Source organism: Sorex araneus, chromosome 5, assembly GCF_027595985.1.
Source record: "Sorex araneus isolate mSorAra2 chromosome 5, mSorAra2.pri, whole genome shotgun sequence".
Lineage (NCBI taxonomy): Eukaryota > Metazoa > Chordata > Mammalia > Eulipotyphla > Soricidae > Sorex > Sorex araneus.
Window position 1 is genome coordinate 29095747 of NC_073306.1, and position 21745 is coordinate 29117491.

The 21745-nt window shown below is 43.9% G+C and overlaps 1 protein-coding gene across 4 annotated transcripts in view; it reads right to left on the bottom strand.

Moving 5' to 3' along the window:
* The window catches only part of MAST2 (microtubule associated serine/threonine kinase 2), a 159070-nt gene extending 147680 nt beyond the window's left edge, over window positions 1-11390 (bottom strand). For 3 of the 4 annotated variants that reach the window (XM_055137923.1, XM_055137926.1, XM_055137922.1), the window contains exon 1: window positions 10878-11389. In XM_055137923.1, coding sequence (XP_054993898.1) covers window positions 10878-11063 — 186 coding nt within the window. In that variant the 5' untranslated portion in view covers window positions 11064-11389. Of the gene's footprint in view, window positions 1-10877 lie in introns of all 4 variants that reach the window. The other variant, XM_055137924.1, reaches the window with a different exon arrangement.
* Between the last annotated feature and the right edge of the window lie 10355 nt (window positions 11391-21745).

Below are 21745 nucleotides of genomic sequence, written 5' to 3' on the forward strand. Positions count from 1 at the left end.
CAAAACATAATATACTACAAATTTTACTTATTTTATTATTTGATTCACTCTATTATGATAAAGATTATGTAAAATTTGTAGTCGGCCTTTTTACTGCTGTACTGAAAACAAAAGGTATTTTTAAAAAAAGAAAGAAAAATAGGCCTGAGAGATCATACAGACATTAAACCATTTGCCTTGCATGCAGCTGTGGCCATGAACCTGGTTGAAATAACTGCACCACATATTAAACATAGCCCCTGAGTCCAGAATCAGGCCTGGCCTCAGAATACAGACCCAGAAGTAGCCCCTGAGCACGGTGAGTATAGCATCTCCACCTCCCCCCACCAAAAAAAAAAGGGAAATATAACTTGCTGATTCAAAGAATGATTTCAATGAATGAATGAGGAGGAATGGAATGTAGGGCTAACAGATTTTTTTTAAGATGGAAAATATTACAACTTGTTTGTACACTGATGAGAAGCATCCAACAGAAAAGGAAAATTAATGATTCGTGAATAATTGCAAGAATAAAACTCATTTCAATCAGGGGTTGCCAGCAGATAAATGTAGGAACAAATTCAAAGCAACAGGAGAAAGGGGAAATGATGTGGGTACATTTACAGACAGTAAGGCTGGTTGTAATGAAAGCTTAGGGAAGTTCTCCAGTTCTTTCCCCTTACTGAAATAAGCAGCATGGACCTAAACTGAAAATAAAGAAGACACAGACAAAGACAGTATCAGCTGGAGAGACAGTAAGTGGCTGCGGCCTTGCATGCTGCCAGCCCATGTTCAGTCCCTGGCACTGCAAATGCCCCGCCCCCTGCCCAGCACTGCCAGGAGTTAAGTCCTGAGCACAGAGCCAGAAGTAAGCCCTGAGCATTTAACGATCTGCCCCTTCACCCAAAAACAGAAAATTAAAATTTTTGTTTTGGGGTCACACTCAGAAGTACTCAGGGACTACTCCTGACAATAGGCTGGAAGGTCACTCTCAGTGGTACTCAAGAGACCATGAAGTGCAAGGGATCAACCCTGGGGTCCCCACCCGCAGAGCATGAGCTCTAGCCCTTTAAGCTATCTCCCCAGTCATTGAAATTATTATTTAAGGGTGAATGGTCTAGAGACTAGGAATGTGGCTCAAGTGACAGGGCACATGCTTTGTACATGCAAAGCCCTAGGTTCAATTCTAGCACTACATGGCCCCCACCAAGACTATAGAGTATAGCCCTGGTGGTCCCCAAGCACCACCAGGAGTAACTCCCCACTAAAAAAATTAAAATTGTAGTGGACTAAGGAATCATTATTGAACGGACTGTCAGTGCTGACAAATTCCTTCTTGAGGATCATAAGCATCAACTTAAATGATACCATAACTGTGTTTTTCTAGTCATATTCAGGGCTTAGATAGAGGCAGATAGTAAAGTATTAGGATATAGTTATTAGTATATAGTAAAGTATTAGTATATTAGTATATAGTTAGAAGGAAAGACAAAAGGAAAAGCAGCAAGGGAATGTAGAAGATATAGGCACAGAAATGGCTCTAGTCCATAAGGTGTTAAAATGGATAAGGAAGAAAGCAGAAGTATAAGGCAAATGAGCATAAAAAGGTGTTTGTTTTAATTCATTGGGCCAGAGTCCCAAAAAGTTTAAATAATCTGGAGGCAGGAACTTCTAAAAGGATTAAGAGATGGAAAGATAGATGATGAAACCTTAAAACATTTTCAAGGTAGAACAGTTTTTGGTGAAGATGAACATGGAAAAAAAAAAGATGAACATGAAATTAAGAGTATCAGGGGCTGGAGAGAGAGTACAATGGATAAGGCGCTTGCATTGCACCCACTGGGTTTTGATCCCAATACCCTGTGCCCCACCAGAAGTGAGCCCTGAGTTAAGAGAAGAGTGAGCCTTGAGCATTGCCAGGTGTGGCAAAAAAAAAAAAAAAAAAAACATTTTTACAGAAAAAGAAAATAGGATGCTCAGGGGCTTGAATGATAACCCAACAGGCCGGACACAGGAAGCCCAGTTTTATCCCCAGCACTGCATGGCCAAAAGCCATAGCCAAAAAGCCAAAATAGAAAATAAGATGTTCAGGTAGATGTCAATTTGCCGCCATCCATTATTTACTGTCTAGCCATTATGTACATGTTTGTAGCACAGATAAAGAATATTTGGGAAGCAACAGTGAGGTACAATGCTGAAACAACACAATAGTCAACTTGGTCTGAACAAAAATGTATGATGTATCCACCTTCACTCCCAATAACATCCAGCCTACACTCTCCTTTGAGAAATTTTCCTCTTCCCCCCAGAGCTAACCCTTTATCAAACATTCTGTTTTCAAACCCTTTGGTTTCCATATCAATGATGAAAAACAAATATCATCTACTAATGCTGGTTTTTTTTTTTAATTTTGTGATGCCAGGAATTAAATCCAAGGTCTCACACATGCAAGACCTCTGTGTGAGCCCATCCTCTAGCAAAAAGTAATAATTACCAAGATACCACATGGATTTCAGCAAGGATGTACAAAGTTAGATGGAAATTGAATAGAGAATCATGTATCTGCTAAGATCCTCCATCAAGGAGACATTCTGAATGCAGCACTAAGGTGCCTCTGATATTCCTGAGTGTAGGGCACTAAGAGTAACAAAAGGTAGATAATGTTTTTAGGTTGACCTTTGGGCTAATGAGGCTAAGAGGCAGTTGAAGAAAGGAAGGAAACTCTCTGAGTAGATGGTCCTACCCTCATCAAAAAACACTGCTCAATCTGCTTCAATCCTCCCACACTCCACTTCTAGTACTACCTCTGGATGAAATCAAATATATAAAGCTAACAAGTTTCCAGGAGCTCATCCTTACACATACTACTCTGGTGAAGAAGGGAGGACTAATAAACATTCTCTACTAGGGGACTGGATATTAGAACAGCAGGTAGTGAGCTAGACTTGTATGTGCATGATCTGGGTTCAATCTCCAGCATCTCATATAATGCCCCAAGCACAGCCAGGAGTGATCCCTGAGTGCAAAGCCAGAAATAAGTCCTAAACCTTGCTGGGTGTGACCCCTTCCCCCAACAACAACAACAAATTTTTCTATTGGGAACTCAGAAAATTGTCAAATGCCCATGTCTCAATGTCTTACATTCTATTCTCCACAAAATTGCCAGCAAAATACAACTAAAATACAAGTGAAATCATCTGATGCCCACAAATATCATATGATACACTTTCACAGAGTTCTAAAGACCTCTAATCTAGTCTTCTTTAGTCTCTTAGCTGGTTTTTGTTTTGTTTTGTTTGGGGGTCACACCCAGCAGTGCTCAGGGGTTACTCCTGGTTCTACACTCAGGAATTACTCCTGGCAGTTCTTAGAGGGACATGGGATGCCAGGGATCAAACCCAAATAGGTCTCATGCAAGACAAGCACCAACCCACTGTACTATCACTCCAGTCCAAACAAAATTTGAATAATTTTCTAGTCATTTAGCACTGTCTTATAGCACTGTCATCCCATTGTTCATCGATTCGCTCAAGCGAGCACCAGTAACATCTCCACTGTGAGACTTGTTACTGGTTTTGGCATATCAAATATGCCACAGGTAGCTTGCCAGGCTTTTAATAAATAATTATAGAGCATCTATTGTGATCAAATCCCTTAACTACAAATTATGATATATAAAATGATTATAAAGTTACTACCCTCAAAATTTAACAATTTACAGCAGAAATAGGAACCAGGGGAACAGAGAGATAGTATAGCGGAGGGGTTAAGGCACTTGCCTTGCATGCAGCCTACCCAAGGTCGATCCAGGCACCAGATAAGGTCCCCAAAGTCCTGTCATGAATGATTCCTGAGCACAGAGCCAGGAGTACACCCTGTATTACATCAGGCATTGCCCCACAAAGTCCCCTGAGCACAGAGCCCAGGAAGAGTCCCCCCCCCCCCCCAGCACCACCAGATATAGTCTGGCCCAAAAAAAACCAAAAAGAACAGAAAAAAAAATGAGAAAGAAAATAATACAAAGTGGATACAAAAGATGATAAATACTAAATATTAATTCATTTATCTATTCATTCCAGAAATATTTATTCAGAACCTACTGTATACCTAGAAATGGATCAATGTGGCAGAAACAAAATGATTAAGAATTAGTATTTATTAAACACCTATCTACCATGTACTTTCTAATCATTATTTTACTCATCTCACAAAACCCACACTTTCATTTTTGAATTAAAAATTTCTGAAAACTGCAATTTCAGAAGATTCAGGATTTACTCTATTCCGATCAAGGATCCTTCTAAGGATCGTACATGGAAAAACAACTTCACAGAAGAGTGTCTGTGGCATGTGAGTTAGGCTTGGAAGTTGAGTAGAATTTTAATGGGCAGAGGCAGAGAAGAGCTTTTCAGATGGATGACTGGTTGAAATAAGTGCATGAAAGTGCCTTACAGTTAACAAATATTAACTGAAGGTTCATTACGTACCAGTTAAGACAATAAGAGCTTGCCTTGCCATATAATACAATTATGACCACGACCATCTGAGTAGTTTCTCTGTGAGAAATTGACAATCAAGGGTATTCTCTGAGCAACAGTTTCAAGCAACAGCAAGTATCTCTCTTCCTAAAAAATATTCAAAAAACTACATTTCCAGTACTAGGTTCTAGGTATATACCACAGTCAATGAAACATTCTGGGCCTTAAATTATTTTGTAATAATAATTTTTAAAAAGTCAATTTTAATAACTTATGCTACTATGGAAAAAAGCAATGTCTTAGGAACTTCATAAATTTGATTCTTCTAAAACAATTTTATTTGCAACTCCTGGAGCCATGAAAAAAGAAAAGAAAGTGGTATGTATCAGGTAGACCTTGAATGTCAAGGTCCTCAATTTTATTCTGCTAGCAATAAGCACTAATGAAAGTTTCCAAGAGAAAAAAAATGAAATGATCATTTAACAAGTATTAATCTACCACTCCAAATCAAATAGGCAATTGAGTTTTCAGTTACTTTTAATATAACACAAAAAATACAGGTTGAAGAAATGAAAGCAGATCAATGAATCCAGGTCTTTTTTTTTTTTTTTTTTTCATTTTGGGTCATACCCAGCGATGCTTGGGCGGTTACTCTTGGCTCTGCACTCAGCAATTACTTCCAGCAGTGCTCGGGGGACCATATGGGATGCCGGAGATTGAACCTGGGTCGGCCGCGTGCAAGGCAAACACCCTACCTGCTGTACTATCACTCCAGCCCCAGAATCAAGGTCTTACAACTGCCTAGACAAAAGTTTATAAATGCTAAATTAAGGTAATGATAGCGAGTTCAGGATCACTAGAATCTGGAGAAGGATGTGAACAGAGGGAGAGGACAAAGTAAAAGAATGAGGAGACAATTTTCAGTCTGATGATAAGAAAAGAGAAAGAGGGAGAAGCACACTCCAAAAGAGAAAAAAATAGATTCCATTTTAATGGTTCAGCAAACCATTAAACTACTTCAGCAAACTACCAACTTGTTAAAGACTCAAACTCTGCATTCTATTCAGAACTTATTCCTAAACACAGTACAGTATGAAGTAATTCTCTATATCACATAAATAGAGAACAAAGTCCTTTAAACAGGGTAGATGATCAGGGCTATAGCAACAGCACAGCAGGTAGGGCGTTTGCCTTGCACGCGGCTGACCAGGGTTCGATTCCCAGCATCCCATATGGCCCCTGAGCACTGCCAGGAGTAATTCCTGAGTGCGTGAGCCAGGAGTAACCCCTGTGTATCGCTGGGTGTGACGCAAAAAGAAAAAAAAAAAAGAGGTAGATGACCAACTAGGCTCTAACTCCCTAAGTGAATGTATATTGCACAGGTTGCCAACATAGACAATTCTGCAGTTTCTTAAAATACACAACTTTTCAAAATCAAAATATCCCATTGAGCACTGCTGGGAGCAGCTCCTGAGCACCTGTCCAAGTGAAACCCTCTGGTACTCACGAGTGAGATTCAAAACAAAAACCTTTAAAATAAAAATGAATCACAAATGTTTGAAAAAAATCACAAATTCCAGGACAAATAAGATAGTACTATGATAAGGTCCCTGTCTTGCATGTGGCTGACCCAGGTTTGATCCCCAGCATCTCATCTGGTGTCCCCAGCACTGGCAGGGTGATCCTTGAGCACAAAGTCAGGAATAAGCCTTCAGCACTGACAGATGTGGCCCAAAAGACAAAAACCAAAAACACAAACACTGAGGATCCCAAGAGTAGTTCAATGATAGAGCACATACCTTGTAAGCATGAGGCTACCAGTTCAATCCCTCACACCATCCCAGACCCCAAGTGTGATCCCCAGTGGCACTGACCCAATCTCGTACCCAATCTCTGCATATCCAGCCCCACACCCAGGTGTGCTTGAGCATCACAATGGTGAGGTCCAGCAAGCACCTCAACCAAAAGTGGAAGAGCACCACAACCAAGCTGTGACTCCGGCCTGAAACAAGTATGAAAAGCACCACAACTAAAATGTGTGACTCCCAGCAATATTTGGTTTAATTTCTTTCTTTCTTCCTTTCTTTCTTTCTTTCTTTTTTTTTTTCCCCGCTTTTTGGGTCACACCCAGAGATGCACAGGGGTTACTCCTGACTCTGCACTCAGGAATTACTCCTGGCGGTGTTCAGAGGACCATAAGGGATGCTGGGAATCAAACACGGGTTGGCTGCATGCAAGGTGCTACCCTACCCACTGTGCTATCACTCCAGCCCCTCGGCTTAATATTTAAACCAAGTAAGCAATCACCACAACCAAGTCTGTGCAAACTCCTGTCATCATAGCAACAATAACAATAACAAAAGGAAAGGCAGAAGAAAATATCTTTTGAAAAAAACCACAACTGCTGAGAGTCTATGTTGGAAGAGGTTTAGAAATGTTAAAAGGAAACAGGGCTAAGAAAAAGGCAAATCTGAGGCCAGAGTGATAGTACAGTGGCTAAGGCGCTTGCCTTACCTGCTGCAGACCCTGGTTTGATCTCCGGCACCCCACATGGTCACCGGAGCACCACCAAGACTGATTCCTGCATGCAGAGCCAGGAGTAACCCCTCAGCATTGCCGGGTGTGGCAGAGAAAGAGAGGGAGGGGGGCTGGAGTGATAGCACAGCGGGTAGGGCATTTGCCTTGCACGCGACCAACCCAGGTTGATTCCCAGCATCCCATATGGTCCCCTGAGCACTGTCAGGGATAATTCCTGAGTGCAAAGCCAGGAGTGACCCCTGTGCATCGCCAGGTGTGACCCAAAAAGCAAAAAAAAAAAAAAAAGACAGAGAGGGAGGGGTAGGGAGGAAGGGGAGGGAGGGAGGGAGGGAGGAAGGAAGGAAGGAAGGGAGGGAGGGAGGGAGGGAGGGAGGGAGGGAGGGAGGAAGGAAGGAAGGAAGGAAGGAAGGAAGGAAGGAAGGAAGGAAGGAAGGAAGGAAGGAAGGAAGGAAGGAAGGAAGGATGGAAGGAAGATTATTCTACAAGGAGATTATTCTACAAGGAGAATCTATGACACATGAATAGAGGATTACAAATGCTTACTCCATAACCTGAGCACTTGCCATGAATAGAACAAACTGCTAAAATACAGACTCCAGTAAAGGAGAAACCTAAGGATAAAGAATGTGTCACCAAGTAACACTGAGGGATCGAGAAAATAGAAAAATGGCATGCAGGAAGCAGAGAAATAGAAATGGAATGAATATTATGAAAAAAGAGAATAAAATGTCAGGAAGGAACAACAGTGACCAACAGTTCAGAGGGCAGAGAGAATGAAGGCTGAGGGAACACTACCAGAGGGTGTCATTTATAGGTCCCTGGGAAGGTTACATATGTATTTTTTTTTTCAGACTAAGAAAGTGTCACTAGTTAGGCACAGGCTTTTAACTTGAAAAAGTTTTAGTATCCATTACAGTACATTCACAAGATAGAAAGCTTCACAATAGTGAAAAGGAACCATTTCTAAAGCAAGAGAATAATTTCACAGACATGTTCTAAATGAAAGAATATAATGTTTCATCAACTGCATGATTCATTTATACAAAATTTCAAGAAAAGGCAAAACTAATCCATGGTGAAAGAGGATAGGAGAGTGGTCATCTTGGAAAAAAATACAAGTGGAAAAAGCACAAAGCATTCTAGGGTCCTGGAAATGCCGTATATCATGACCTAAAAGGTGGTCACATGAGTGTATTCATTCTGAAAATGGTATGGGGTGAATGAAACCATCAATATATAGTGTAACTTCTGAGAAAGTTTGAGAGAGAGAGAGTGAGAGACAGAGAGAGAGCGAGGAGAGAGAGAGAGCGCGAGAGCGAGCGAGCGAGCGAGAGAGAGAGAGAGAGAGAGAGAGAGAGAGAGAGAGAGAGAGAGAGAGAGAGAGAGAGAGTGTTTGTGTAGTAATTAGGGCTATAGAGATGTACAGGGATTAAGGCAAACAGTAGACCCAAATTCGATCCCTGGTACTGCATATGGTTCTCTGAGCACCACAAGAAGTGATCCCTGGGCAGGGAGGCAGAAGTAAGCCCTGAGCATTGCTGGGTGTAGCCCAAAAACAAAACAAAAAGTAAATACAAAGTTACTGAAGACCATCAGTTTGAGGAGAGTTAGTAAGTCAAACCACAATTAAAAGGACTATATCAAGGTGAGGAAGCTGAGAAAGTAAATAAACTCATCTTTCAATAAGGCTGTAGGTGAAAGAAAAAACAAAGTAGCCTGGTTGGGTTGCACAATTCAGGGAAACTGTGTTGTGTTGCTAAGCTTTTGAAGTAGAAAAACAAAGAGAAAATAACACAAGTAACAAAGATCTCCAGCAGATGAAGGGATGAAATCAAGGTTAGACCTAAAGGGATCAGTTTCTGAAAGGAAGATAAACACTTTCTCTGTGACTGAATTAGAAGGATGAAGGAGCTCAGAAATTCTGAGAGGGAAAAATGAAGTAACCTTGAGCTCTTTAGTGAAGCATGAAATAAAGTCAACTGGACAGGTAAGCTGAGTCAAGAACAAACCTGAGGGCTGGAGCCATGGAACTTGCCTTGCACACAGTACTTTTCTTGAATGAAACTGACCTGGGTTCCATCCTGGCACTCCATGTGGTCCCTGATCCCTGTCAGAAGTAAGCCCTGAGCACTCCCAGGAGTATCCCAAAACAAAAAGAAACATTTTAGATTTAAGAACATTTTAGGAGCTGGGGAAAGTACAGCAGACAGTGCTTTTGTTGCACACTGTTGACCCAGGTTCATTCCCCAGCACCCAATAAGATGCCCAAGACCAGAACCTGGAGTAGGCTCTGAGCACTGCCGGGCATGGCCCAAAGAAGAAGAAGAAGAAGAAGAAAAGAAAAAGGAAATAATAGATGGGCTAGAGGGAGAATACAGAGATTAAGGTGGAGCTGAATCTGGTTCCATTCCAAGCAGCACATATGGGCTCCCAAGCACCACTAGAAGTGATCCCTGAGCAGAGTCGAGTAAGTCCTGTACACCTCTGGATGTGGACCCAAAACAAAACAAAACAAAAAAATTAAAAATTAAAATAAGGGTTTAAACAGAAACTACAACGAATATATAAAACAATAAAAAGACAAAAAAAGAATAAATAGAACAAGGCTTAAGGAAAGAATCAGTAAAGAAAACAATGCTTAGTGGCCTAAAGGTAAGAGTAGAGACAGCCAATGTTGTAGTCTATTCAGTACAGCTTGAAGAGTAAAAGGTACAAAGAAGGTGGGGGGTTGGCGGGGACACCTACAGAATCCCAGTGTCAGCAAGTACATCACTGAAGCGACATGACAAGGAACGATGTCTAAGAAAAATACTTAACTGCTGGGAAAGCCAGGAGACGAACAGCAGTCTTAAAAGACTTAAGTACAGCCACAGGGTTTTCCAGCAGAGCTGTGCAAAAGGAAACCTGCCACCTGAGTTCATCATCACAAAATACTTTTCTGCAATTGCCACAAATCAAGAACTTCATCTTCTCCTTTCACTGAACTTCCTACAGCAGCGACTGGCCCATTCAGCTCCCTGATCATGCATGACCTTTATCCCCTACTTCCCTGAGTGCGCTGGGGACAAAACCCAGCACATGCAAGGCGGGTGCTCCAGGGCTGACCTACATCCCCGTCCTTTCCCCCCCACACACTTTATATACATTTACACCCGAATCATTATAGCAGATAAACACATCCTATCCATTCAGAAACTACGGGAATATGTTTACGTTGTTTTCCCCACCAATGTGTTTTCTGGGAGAAACTGCTAGAAGGCACAGCCAATCTGTACACATTCTCTGTTCACAACCTTGGAATTGAGACCGCACACATGCAGGTGCTTAAAGTGCTTTCTCATGAATACCTTGCTACAGTAAACCTTAACAATGACTCTGATCGCACTCTCACAGGGCACATGATGGCCAAATCAGAGAATGCTTAGGAATCCCATCCATTTCTATAAAATGATCCAGAAAACCTCTAGGAGAGAGGATGCTATTTATGAGATCATACTGACCTTCCCTACCTTAACGCGATTCGCGCCCCCTCCCTCCCGCCGCCCCCCAATTCAGGTACGACTTGCAATTCATTTATTCTCAGCCTACATTCCAGCATCCCCTTCTTCCACATCCACAATTCATTGACTACAAATGCCACAAGGACACTTCTTCCATCCTCCTAATCCCCCTATTCCCGTTCTACCCCAGGCCATCACTTCCATTTGTCCACTCCCCATTTTTCTGGCCCTCTAGAGCGCCCTTTCCTCCAGCAGAACTCCTCAGTCCCCACCCCTCAACGCCTTACCCCAAATGCTCCCGCCCGCGGCCCCCCTCCCCCGCCGCGCCCATTCCAGCTCTCCCTCCCCATCCTTTCTCCCCGGGACCCCCGGACCACCCTACCTGCTCCTTGACCTCGGGCCCCGCGGGCCCGGTCCGCTCTTCCAGCCTCTGCCTCCCGGGCGGAGCTCGCCGGCGCGGGGGCAGGGGTTGCGGCTGGGGCAGCTCCGCCGCCCGCGTTGTCCCATCCTCCCGGCGAGCGGCGGGCGGCGGAGGCTGCGGTCGGTCGCGGCAGCGGCTCCGCTTCATCTCTGCAGTCGGGCGCCGCGGGCGTCAGCGCCGCACCAGTCCCGGCCCCGCACGGCCCCGGGCCGCCGCGCTACGGCGCCGATCACCGCCCGCGGCCACCATGGCCAGGCGGGCGCCCCAAGCCACCGAGCCCGGCTCGCCGCTCCTCCCTCGGCGCTTTCCGGGGCCTCGAGCACCGCGGCCTCCTCGCCACAGCTCACGGAGGCGGCAGCATTGCCGCCGCCGTGTCCGCTCGCCGCCGGCACACGCTCGGCCGGCCACCCGCCGCCGCCACCGCCAGCCGCTCGGCCGCCCGCCCGCCGCCGGCCCGGCCCCGCCCCTGCCTTCCCCTCCCGGCTCTCGCGTGCGCGCGCCGGCCGCCCGCCCGCCACCAGCACCGCACCCCCCAGTCGCGCGCGGCTTCCCGCGCACGCGCCGGCGAACGGTCGCGAGAGACCCGCCCTCGGCCCAACCGCGCGGAGCCGGGAGCGGAAGGGGGCGGAGCTCCGGGCCGGCTGACTGAGGCTGCGGACGCTCATTGATGCTTTTATGCATCCATTCATGAATGGTCCTCCTAGCCGAGCTCGGTCCTGGGGATCCAGAATGAGTTAGGGAGCACCAGGACCCTCAAGGGAGAGGGACGGCGAACAGAAAGGAGGAAAAAAAAAAAAAAAAGCTAGTGAATAGGGACCGAAGCGACAGCGGGATGGGGGCTCTTACCTTGCACACGGCAGGTTCAATCCCCAGCACCCCGTATGTTCCCCTCGAACCCCCCAGGAGTGATCCCTGTGCGCAGAGCCAGGAGGAAGCTCTGGGCACCTTCGGGTGTGGCCCCAAAACAAATTTAATGAATTGAACATTGATGCACGCCTTTTCATTGAGAACCTGCCAGCCTTCACCTGATCCATACATTCACGCTTTGGCGGCAGCTCTGCTCATTGTTATGTTTTGGGTAAGACAGGTGCTCGAAGGTGTGGTGTGCATGCCTGTCATGTCCAGGGCCCGTGTTTGATCCTGGCACCCATATCCCCTCATCTGGGGGACCATAGATATGGCCCTGGTTTCCCTAAGCACCTCTTGGCCTAGTGACACCGCATTAAGAGCAGAGAGTGGCCCCTGGCTCCTAAGCACTGCCCGGGAATACCCCCAACCCCACCCCACCCCACCCCCACAAACAGAAAACAAATGGAGTGACATGTATCAGCTCTCTTAGTGACCAACAGAGACAGGACTTATGACTTTTCTAAATATTTCCACAGTTTCCTGATGCTTTCAGAAAATAAAATAGGGTGTGGAATGTCCTATGAAAGAGGAACAAGTGATGAATTCCTTCAAGGGGGATGGAGAGGACAAAGAGACTTCCAGAACATCCCCATGATTCCCCACTGACAATGAAGTCATAGTATTATAGCCCCATCCAGGCTGACCACAGCCTCCAGCTGTGGCCTGGGCAGCACAGCAGGCCACTTCCAATGACTCATCTGCTCAACAACGTGTCTGTGGTTCAGCCCTGCTTCGCCTCCTCCTTCAGACTTTAACTAGTCTACCACATTATATTTTTCTCCTTTGGACTTGACCAGAGTTCTTTCCCAGAAGCCTTTCTGGGAGGGCTTTGCCCATTTTTTCTTGACTCTCCTCCCCAAATTCTTTTTTTAGAAATAGTAATACCTAACATTATAGAGTGCCTACTGGATACTACTGGACACTCAATTGAAGTTACTGGCTTCAATTCACCAGTTTACATAATCTTGTTTACATACATAAACAAGCAGTGAGTTGCATTACTTCAGTTGTGTCCCTCAGTTAAGGAAACTCTGGCTCAAAGTCCATAAAATGCTCAAATGCCAATAAATGCAGAGACAGGACTCAAACCAATGTCTATCAGACACCAGAGCGTACATATGAAATCAGTGTAGGCTACAGCCTTCAACAGCCTTCTCCTGTATTCCCTGTTTCAGTTCCTCCCCACCATCTAGCCATTTGCCTCAACTTGAAACTTGAAAGTCTTCTTAGATTCCTTCCCTCCCCTCCCATCCCTATTACCAGTGAATAAACAAGGACTTTTGCTTCTGTCACTCCATTATCTCTCCAGTCTATCTTCTCTTCCCAACCACTGGCACCACCTCAGCTTAAACCTTATCTTCTCTCACCTACTTGGCTGGGAAAACCTTCTTACTGTTTAACCTACATTCAGTCCCTTCAAAATCAATCTCAGTGAAGTCTGAAAAATAAATATATACAAGAAGGGGCCAGGTAGTGGTAGGACACAACGGTGAGGCTTTGAGTTTGATCAACACTGCTCACCCCCCCTCCAATTCCAGCACTGCCAGGTATGGCCCTGGAAGCCCCCAAGCACTGCTAGCTGTAGCTTCTATTTTTAAAAATAGGCAACTAAAAATGGCATGTAACATGCTACTCTCTTGTTTAAAAAGTCAGATGATGGGGCCTGAGTTATTGTAGAGTGGGCAAGGTGCTTGCCTTGTACACCACCAACCAGGGTTCAAACCCCGGCAAATCATGGGTCCCCTGAGCCCACTAGAAATTATTCCTGAATGCAGAGCCAGGAATAACCCCTGAGCACTGCAGGGCGTGTTCCCCCCCAAAAAAAAAGTAAGATGGAGGGATAGAGGGGATACTTAAAATGCTTGCCATGTAGCTCACCAACCCTGGTTCAAGTCCTGGGCACCATGCATGGTCCCCCAAGCACCATCAGGGAGCTCTATGCTCCAAGTATGGTCCAAACACAAAATATAAATACATTTAAAAATTTAAAAGTTATAGGGAGAGCCAGAGAGAGAGAGAGTTCAGTGTGCTAAGTGCATGCTTTACTGCTGGAGTCCTGGTTCAGTCCCCAGTATCATATGGGTCCCTGAGCATAGCCAAGAGTAATCCCCAAGTACCAATCCCCTGAGCACTGTCAGGTGTGGACCCAAATAAAAGTCACATGAATTTCCATGTCCTTAAAAATGAAATTTAAACATATTATAGTTGGCAAGGCCCTCCAAAATCTGGTCTCTACCCACTTCACCATCTCCCATTAACCCCTAACACTTACTTACCTACCACTACCCAGAGTTCTACCAACAGTCCTACCAGCAGTAGAATATAGCAACGGTGATGTTATATTACTGCCATGATTACATTAGACCATATAAGACTCTGTCTTGCACAGAAAGGGAATCTTATAGCAACAGAGAGAAACTGACCATCTTAAGTCCAAGGGGGAATTAATGGGAAGAGCCTCTAGGGCTCATAGAACTGAACAGGGATTGGCAAATCAGACTCTGAAACTTGCAGGAAGCAAACTCTACTGAGTGCACATTATGGAAAGTTTCAGGATACTGTCACCACCAGACTTGTACCACCATCACACAAGGTGCTGTGCTATTACCACATCTATTTACAAAGTATTCCAACCTTTCTTCATACTTGCATCACCATTACAGATTCCTGGTCTCTGGCAAGAGAACATATGATTCAGCCTTGGTAACTTAGGAACCAGAGCTCCAGTCAAACTTCTCATCTTGCACCATGAGGACTGGGGAAGTTAATGCAGCCCACAGATTCCACAGGGGCCCTCAGTATCTGCCCCACCCCTGTTTTCATACTTTTGCGTGATCCTTTTCCCTGACTATTAGTAGGGTTTGGGACTTGCTTCTAATCAATAGAATACAACAAAAGTATGTTCAATCGATTCCATACTTTTTTTACATTGTGTAAAAGGGTCTTGCTCACAAATTCACTCTCCTTCTCCTAAGGGCTTTAAAGAAGAAAGCTACCCATGTGGAATACCTAAGGAGAAGTCTTGGTGGCAGGAAACGCAGGTCATCTCCAGGAGTTATAAGCAGTGTCTTGCCCAAAGAAGAAAATAAAGTATTTAGTCCTACAACCACAAGGAAATTAACTCTGCCAATAAGCTTAAGTGAACTTGGAAACAGTCTTCTGCAACTGAGTTTCCATATTAGAACCCAACCCAGCCATACATGAATTATTATTATTTGTTGTTGTTTTTGGCCATACTCCATGGTGCTCAGGGTTCACCCCTGGCTCTGTGCTCAGGGATCACTCCTGGCAGGCTCAGGGGACCATATGGAGTGCCAGAGATCTGATCTGGGTTGGCCAAGTGCAAGGCAAGTTCTCTACCCTCTGTACTATTGTTTCAGTCCAAACTCTTGATCCATAGAAACTTTGAGAAAAGTGCTATATTAAGCTGACAAGTTAAAGTAAAGCTGGCAAATTTGTAATAATGTATTATACAGTAAAAATAATAAGCAATTCCACCAAGGATTTGGAGAGATAGTACAGCAGGCAAGTCACTTACCTTGCATGCAGCCAACTGGATCTGGCTGGGGCACTGCATATAGTACCTCCCTTACCTCAAGCCATACCAGGAGTGATTACTAAACACAGAGCCTGGAGTAAACCCTGAGTACCACTGGGTGTGGTTCAAAAAAAATTCTCATTATATAGAAAAAAAATTAAGGGAAAAATCCCACCTGATCTGAGCCTACAAAAATTAAATAAAAGCACCCCAAAATCTGTGACTTAAAATAACTATTTATTTCAAAGCCATTCCTGGTGAAGCGTTTGGAGGTTGTTCCCAGTGGCGCTTAGAAAACATTTTGCTGCTGGAAGTCAAACCCAGGGCTCCTACATGCAAATCGTGCACTCCAGGCCTTAACTGAAAATTCTTAAGTTCTAAGCCAGCTTAGTTTTTTTCACTACATGTTTGCAAATGCATCTGCAGTCAGCTGAGGGTTGGCTGGTGTCTAGATCTCAAGAATCACTTGTCACTTGTCATCCCGTTGATCCCATTGATCTATGATTTGCTCAAGCGGGTGCCAGTAACGTCTCCATTCGTCCCTTTCGCATGCTACCTTCTCCTTAGGTATTCCATATGTATCTGATCGCTCCAGGAACATGAAGAGCCTTAAATGGTTCATTCAGGGTTTTGACGAAGAAGTCTGACCATGTAGTAGGTGGGCGGCCATGTGGCCTTCTGTTGTCCCGTGGAATCCAGTCATTAACAGCTCTAGTCCAGCAGTCATCTCTAAATCACATTGCGTGTCTACCCCATCTGATTTTCGATGCCTTGGCAAAGGACACAGCATCGCTGATTCTTGATCCTCAACAGATGTCGGAACTCTGGATTCCTTCTCTCACTTGAGTGAAACATGATACTCCAAGCATAGCTCTTTCCATTCCTCTTTGGGATATTCAAATAGCATTCTTATCCGGTTTTCATAGGGTCCAGGTGTCTGAAGCGTTAGTGCAGGAAGAACGGTGGAGTCAAAAAGATGTGCCCGGAGATGGAGGTTCTTCATCCTCTTAACCACTTCTTCGATGTTCTTGAAGGCGTTCCACGCTGCTCTCTTTCTTCCTCCTGCTCAGTTCTGGTGCCAAGTCGTTCCTCATGTTGAGTTCTCGACCCAGGTACACATAGCTGCTACATTAGGAGATGTTCGTTCCATTGAGAGCAAATGGAACGTCAGGTACTAGTTTGTTTTTCATGAACATTGTGTTGGTGAGATTCAGCTGCAGTCCGACCTTTCCACACACATGGTTGAAGTCGGCCAGCATTTGTGCCGCTTGGCTAATGTTTGGTGTTATTAGAACAATGTCATCAGCGAAGCGAAGGTGGTGTAGTTGCCAACCTTCTACCTTTACTCCCATTCCTTCCCATTCCAGTCATTGCATGACATTCTCGAGGGTGGCACTGAAAAGTTTCAGTGAAATGGCATGACCCTGCAGAACTCCTCTCTTTACATTACTGATCACTTCCTTATAGAATGGTGAGATCCTGGTGGTGAATCTGTAATACAGTTCATGGAGGATCCTGATGTACAGAGTTTGAACACCTTGTTTGTCTAGGGCTTCGATGACCGCTTCAGTCTTAACAGAATCAAAGGCCTTCTTTAAATCGATGAACATTAGACAGAGCAGCATCTTGAACTCTCACGAAACCTCAATGAGCTTGATCACTGTATGGATATGTTGATCATGCTGAATCCTTTTTGCAACCTGGCTTGCTCGCATGGTTGTCCTTCGTCTAGTGTTTTGCCTATTCTATTCAGGATGACTCGAGTGAACAACTTGTAGATGATGGACAAGAGGCAGATTGGGCTATAGTTTCCGATGTCATGGATGTCTCCCTTCTTGTACAACAGAATGGTCCTGCTGGTTTTCCATTGGGACGGAACCTTGTATTCGGATAGGTAGCATCTGAAGAACCGCAGCAGTGTATTGACGAGTACTGGCAGCAGATTCTTCAGGTGTTCAGTCTGACATTTTCTGGACCGGGTGCTGTATGCATCTTTACCAATGAAATGGCATGTCAGATTTCGGAAGAGAGGACATTGGGAATGACATATCCATCCTGCAGAATTGGGTATGTGGGCAGGTGGATGACGCTATCGAAGAGATCTGAGAAGAAGTCATGAATAATCCTCTCCATTGCCCTTCTGGAATATGTGATAAGTCCATCAGGACATCAGAGGACAGTCATCTTGGTCTTGTAGTTGGCGAAGGACAGGCAAGCGTTATGAATACTTTTCCCGGCTTGAGAAAGATCTCAAGAAAGAGCTCGAGAATGGCCTTTCATATATGCCTGATGATCAAAAAGTTCATAGATCATAGCAATGGCAGCAATTTAGCTCTCATTATGTAGCAGGCTAACTGAACCCAGAGCATCAGTGAAGAGGGCCTGAGAGCAGGGAGGAAACCAGCAATAACTAATGCAAAAACATTGTTCAAGTCTTTCTTGTTGTCATGCCGGCAACCGTATCGTTGCCAAAGCCAGTCATGAGTCACAAAGCCAGTTATTGTCAAAGCAAGTTATTGTGGGAAGGGACCAAACTTATAGGGCAAGGTGAAGTACAGTCACAGAAAAGTTGTGTCTAGTTCAAAATCTACTCCAGAAAGGTGATTTTTGCTTTCATATTCAAATCCAGATAGAATCTGATTAGCATTGTTGCTTCCTGGGACAATTTTATTGATTGAAATGTTTGAATCCTCTCCAAATTATGTATGTTGAAAAATGGCTTAAGTGGGACTATATTTGGAGATGGGGCCTTTAAGGAAGTGATTCAGGTAAAATAAAGTCATAATGGTCAATAAGATAAGTAGCCAAATAAGAAACAGCAGAGAGTGCTTACTCTCTCCCAACATATGTGTATATGCCCAGAGAGGCCACACGGAGACCTGGGAAGCAGCCATATAGATAGCAGAGTGTACCAGAAACTTAACTGTCCAGAACCTTGATCTCCAGAACCTCAAATAAACCAATTTCTGTTATCTAAGACACTCAGTCTATGTTATTTTTTTCTCTCTTCCCCTGCCCCACATTGTCTTCTCATGCCTTTAAGAGCAGCCCTATGATCAGAAGAGTCCTCCTAAATGGAAAGGGATATCTTGGGGGGCTGGAGTGATAGTATAGTGGGCAGGGCATTTGCCTGCATGTGGCAAATTCAGGTTTAATCTCTGGCATCCCATATGGTCCTGAAAGCAACGCCAAGAATAATATCTGAGTGCAGAGCCAGGGATTACCCTGAGCATTGCCAGGTATGACCCAAAAAAGGAAAGAAAAAAAGGAAGAAAGAAAGAAGAAAGAAAGAAAGAAAGAAAGAAAGAAAGAAGAAGAAAGAAAGAAAGAAAGAAAGAAAGAAAGAGAGAGAGAGAGAGAGAAAGAAGAAAGAAAGAAAGAAAGAAAGAAAGAAAGAAAGAAAGAAAGAAAGAAAGAGAGAAAGAGAGAAAGAGAAGAAAGAGAAAGAAAGAAAGAGAGAGAGAGAGAAAGAAGAAAGAAAGAAAGAAAGAAAGAAAGAAAGAAAGAAAAGAAAGAAAGAAAGAAGAAAGAAGGAAGAAGAAGGAAGGAAGGAAGGAAGGAAGGAAGAAGGAAGGAAGGAAGGAAGGAAGGAAGAAGAAAGAAAGAAAGAAAGAAAGAAAGAAAGAAAGAAAGAAAGAAAGAAAGAAAGAAAGAAAGAAAGAAAGAAAGAAAGAAAGAAAAAGATTGTTTTGTTATAGCAGCTCAGAACTAATACTGACTACAAAGATCCTCCCAATACAACAGAGGTTTTTTGAGGTTAGAAAATTTCTTTCCCTTAGGATGATTCCCTGACTAGAGTTGAAACTTTTAGTCTCATACCTTTTCAGATCCTAAACCGTAGCTTACCAAAAAACTGCAGTCTTGGAACAAGTTTCCCAAGGAACCCGCATCTTAGAGACCTACAGTTCAGTTTATCCTCTAAAACATTCAAATTAAATAGGGTCAATTATATTACCTTGACCTGGGAATAATTGCTTGACCTGGGAATAATTGCTTGCTCAGATCTAAGGGCGAATGCTCACACTGTTTTTAGGCAAACGCCTTACCCGCTGTGCTATCCCTCCAGTCCCTCACACTGTTTTTAGGAACTGTAGGATTTCACATCCCTTCTTGGATAAGGCTGCTTCAGTGACACTAACATGAAAGATGTGTCTACTTTTCCATGAAAGACACCTCAGTGATTCAAAAGTGCTTTTTTAAAAATTACTCTTGAATTAGATCACTCTTCTAAGAATCAGCATCAACATTTTCTTATTATAATTATGGCACAAATAAATATTTCATCTGCTAATATCCATTTCCCCTATTTTCTGCATTGGATATGTGGTCACCTGAAGACATATTTACCAGCTTCTTTTCTTTTCTTTTCTTTTTTATTGAATCACTGTGAGAACAGTTAAAAAGCTTTCAAGTTTAAGTCTCGGTCATGCAATGATCAAACACCCATCCCTTCACTAGTGCACATTTTCCACCACCAAGAACCCCAGTATACCCCCATCCCACCCCTCCCCCTGACTATGTGGCAGATGATTTCCACTTTACTCTCTCTCCACTTTGATTACATTCAATATTTCGACAAAAGATCCACCATTATTATTTGGAATTTTCCCCAACAATCAGACCTGCCTAAAAGGCATCATTAGATAATTTGTTTTCTATAGCTGATTCTGAAGAGCATATGATGTCACACAACTGCAAAGCGACTGCGCGATTTTGAATTTCTGATATTTTAGTAATAAGTCTGGAGGGATTTCTGCCAAAAGCCTCTGGGTTCCGAGATTGGTTTCTGTACCTCTGGGATCATGGCTGTTCAGGAGCCAGGAGCCACTTGTGGGGGGCAACTCAGGGTCTCGTCGGGGCGGGGACATGGGCCAATTGCAGCCCCTATCCCGTAAGGCCCTGCGGGTCACGTCACTGCAGTCTTATACCTTGAATGTCCAATAGGCTCTGAAAAGGTGGCAGCCACCGTACCTAGGGAGAGAAAAGGCAGAAGGGACAAACACCTTTCCCGACCTGGGTGGCATTGTGCCATAGTTTAATGCTCTGTCCAAATGCATTTTTGCAAAAGCCTCTGGGTTCTGAATTGGTCTGTGTGCCTCTGGGATCATGACTGTGCAGGAGCCAGGAGCCATTCGTGGGTGGCAACTCAGGGCCTCATCGGGGTGGGGAGAGGGGCCAGACTCTTTCCTTTCTTTTCTCCTTACTGTCCTTCATCCTCTTTCTTCCTTTCTCTTTCTATCTTTCCTTCCTGCTTGCTTGCTTTCTTCCTCTCCTTTGTTTCGTTCCTTATTTCTTTCTTTTCCAGAAATTTCCAATTTGTCAGAATCATCTCTTAGCATCTGGGCTTAATCTTTGGCCTCATGTTTGATGGGCATGTGCTTGAAGGCAATGAGCCCATTTCTGGGCCCCACTCAGCTTTATTTATGGCTAAGTATAACCATGTAAGCAACCAACCCATGTGATGTGAGCATAAGTGATAAGAGTATCTTGAATTATGCTCTTAAAGGGAAAATGTACACCTTCCTAAGACTAGAAAGATAGTAGAGTTGGCAGGTACCTGTCTCACACTAAGCTGATCAAGGCTTGATCTCTGAACCTTATATGGTTCCCCAAACACTGCCAGGAATGACCCCTGAGTATAGCCAAGTGTGGCCCAAAAAAAACAAAAATCGTATGCCTTCTCTTTTTTCTTTTCTTCTTTCTTCTGCCTTGCTACTTGGGAAGGTCAAGATAGAATTCTATTTTGGATAACAAATATAAGAAAAAATCCTAGGGACGGCAATGTAGAAAATTTAATGGTGAACTCATCTGTTATCCTTGCCCACTTTACTGGCATATTAAAGAAAAACATACTTCTATCCTGTTTAAATCACTGTAACTTTGGGTATCTGTTGTAAGTAAACTTTTTGTTAGCAGTTAACGTGGTAAAGTCTAATACCTGTTTTATAGAGAAGCTGAACAAATTCAACCTTGAGTAGGACATAAGCCAGAGATGGACATATTAAATACATCAGGATAAAATTGTCAATAAGGAAAATAGAAATATCAGGGAAAACCAAGAATAGGACTATAGCTGACCTCAAGAAAGTTAAAACTGGGGCTGGAGAGATAGCACAGCGGGTAGGGTGTTTGCCTTGCATGCGGCCGATCCGGGTTCAAATCCCAGCATCCCATATGGTCCCCTGAGCACACCGCCAGTAGCCAGTAGTGATTCCTGAGTGCATGAGCCAGGAGTGACCCCTGTGCATTGCTGGGTGTGACCAAAAAGCAAAAAAAAAAAAAAAAAAGTTAAAACTAGAAAAATCTCTAGGATTCTCAACAGCAAAAACTTAGGCATTTTATTCTGTAATCTGTCACTATCATGACCTCTGATTTAATTTTT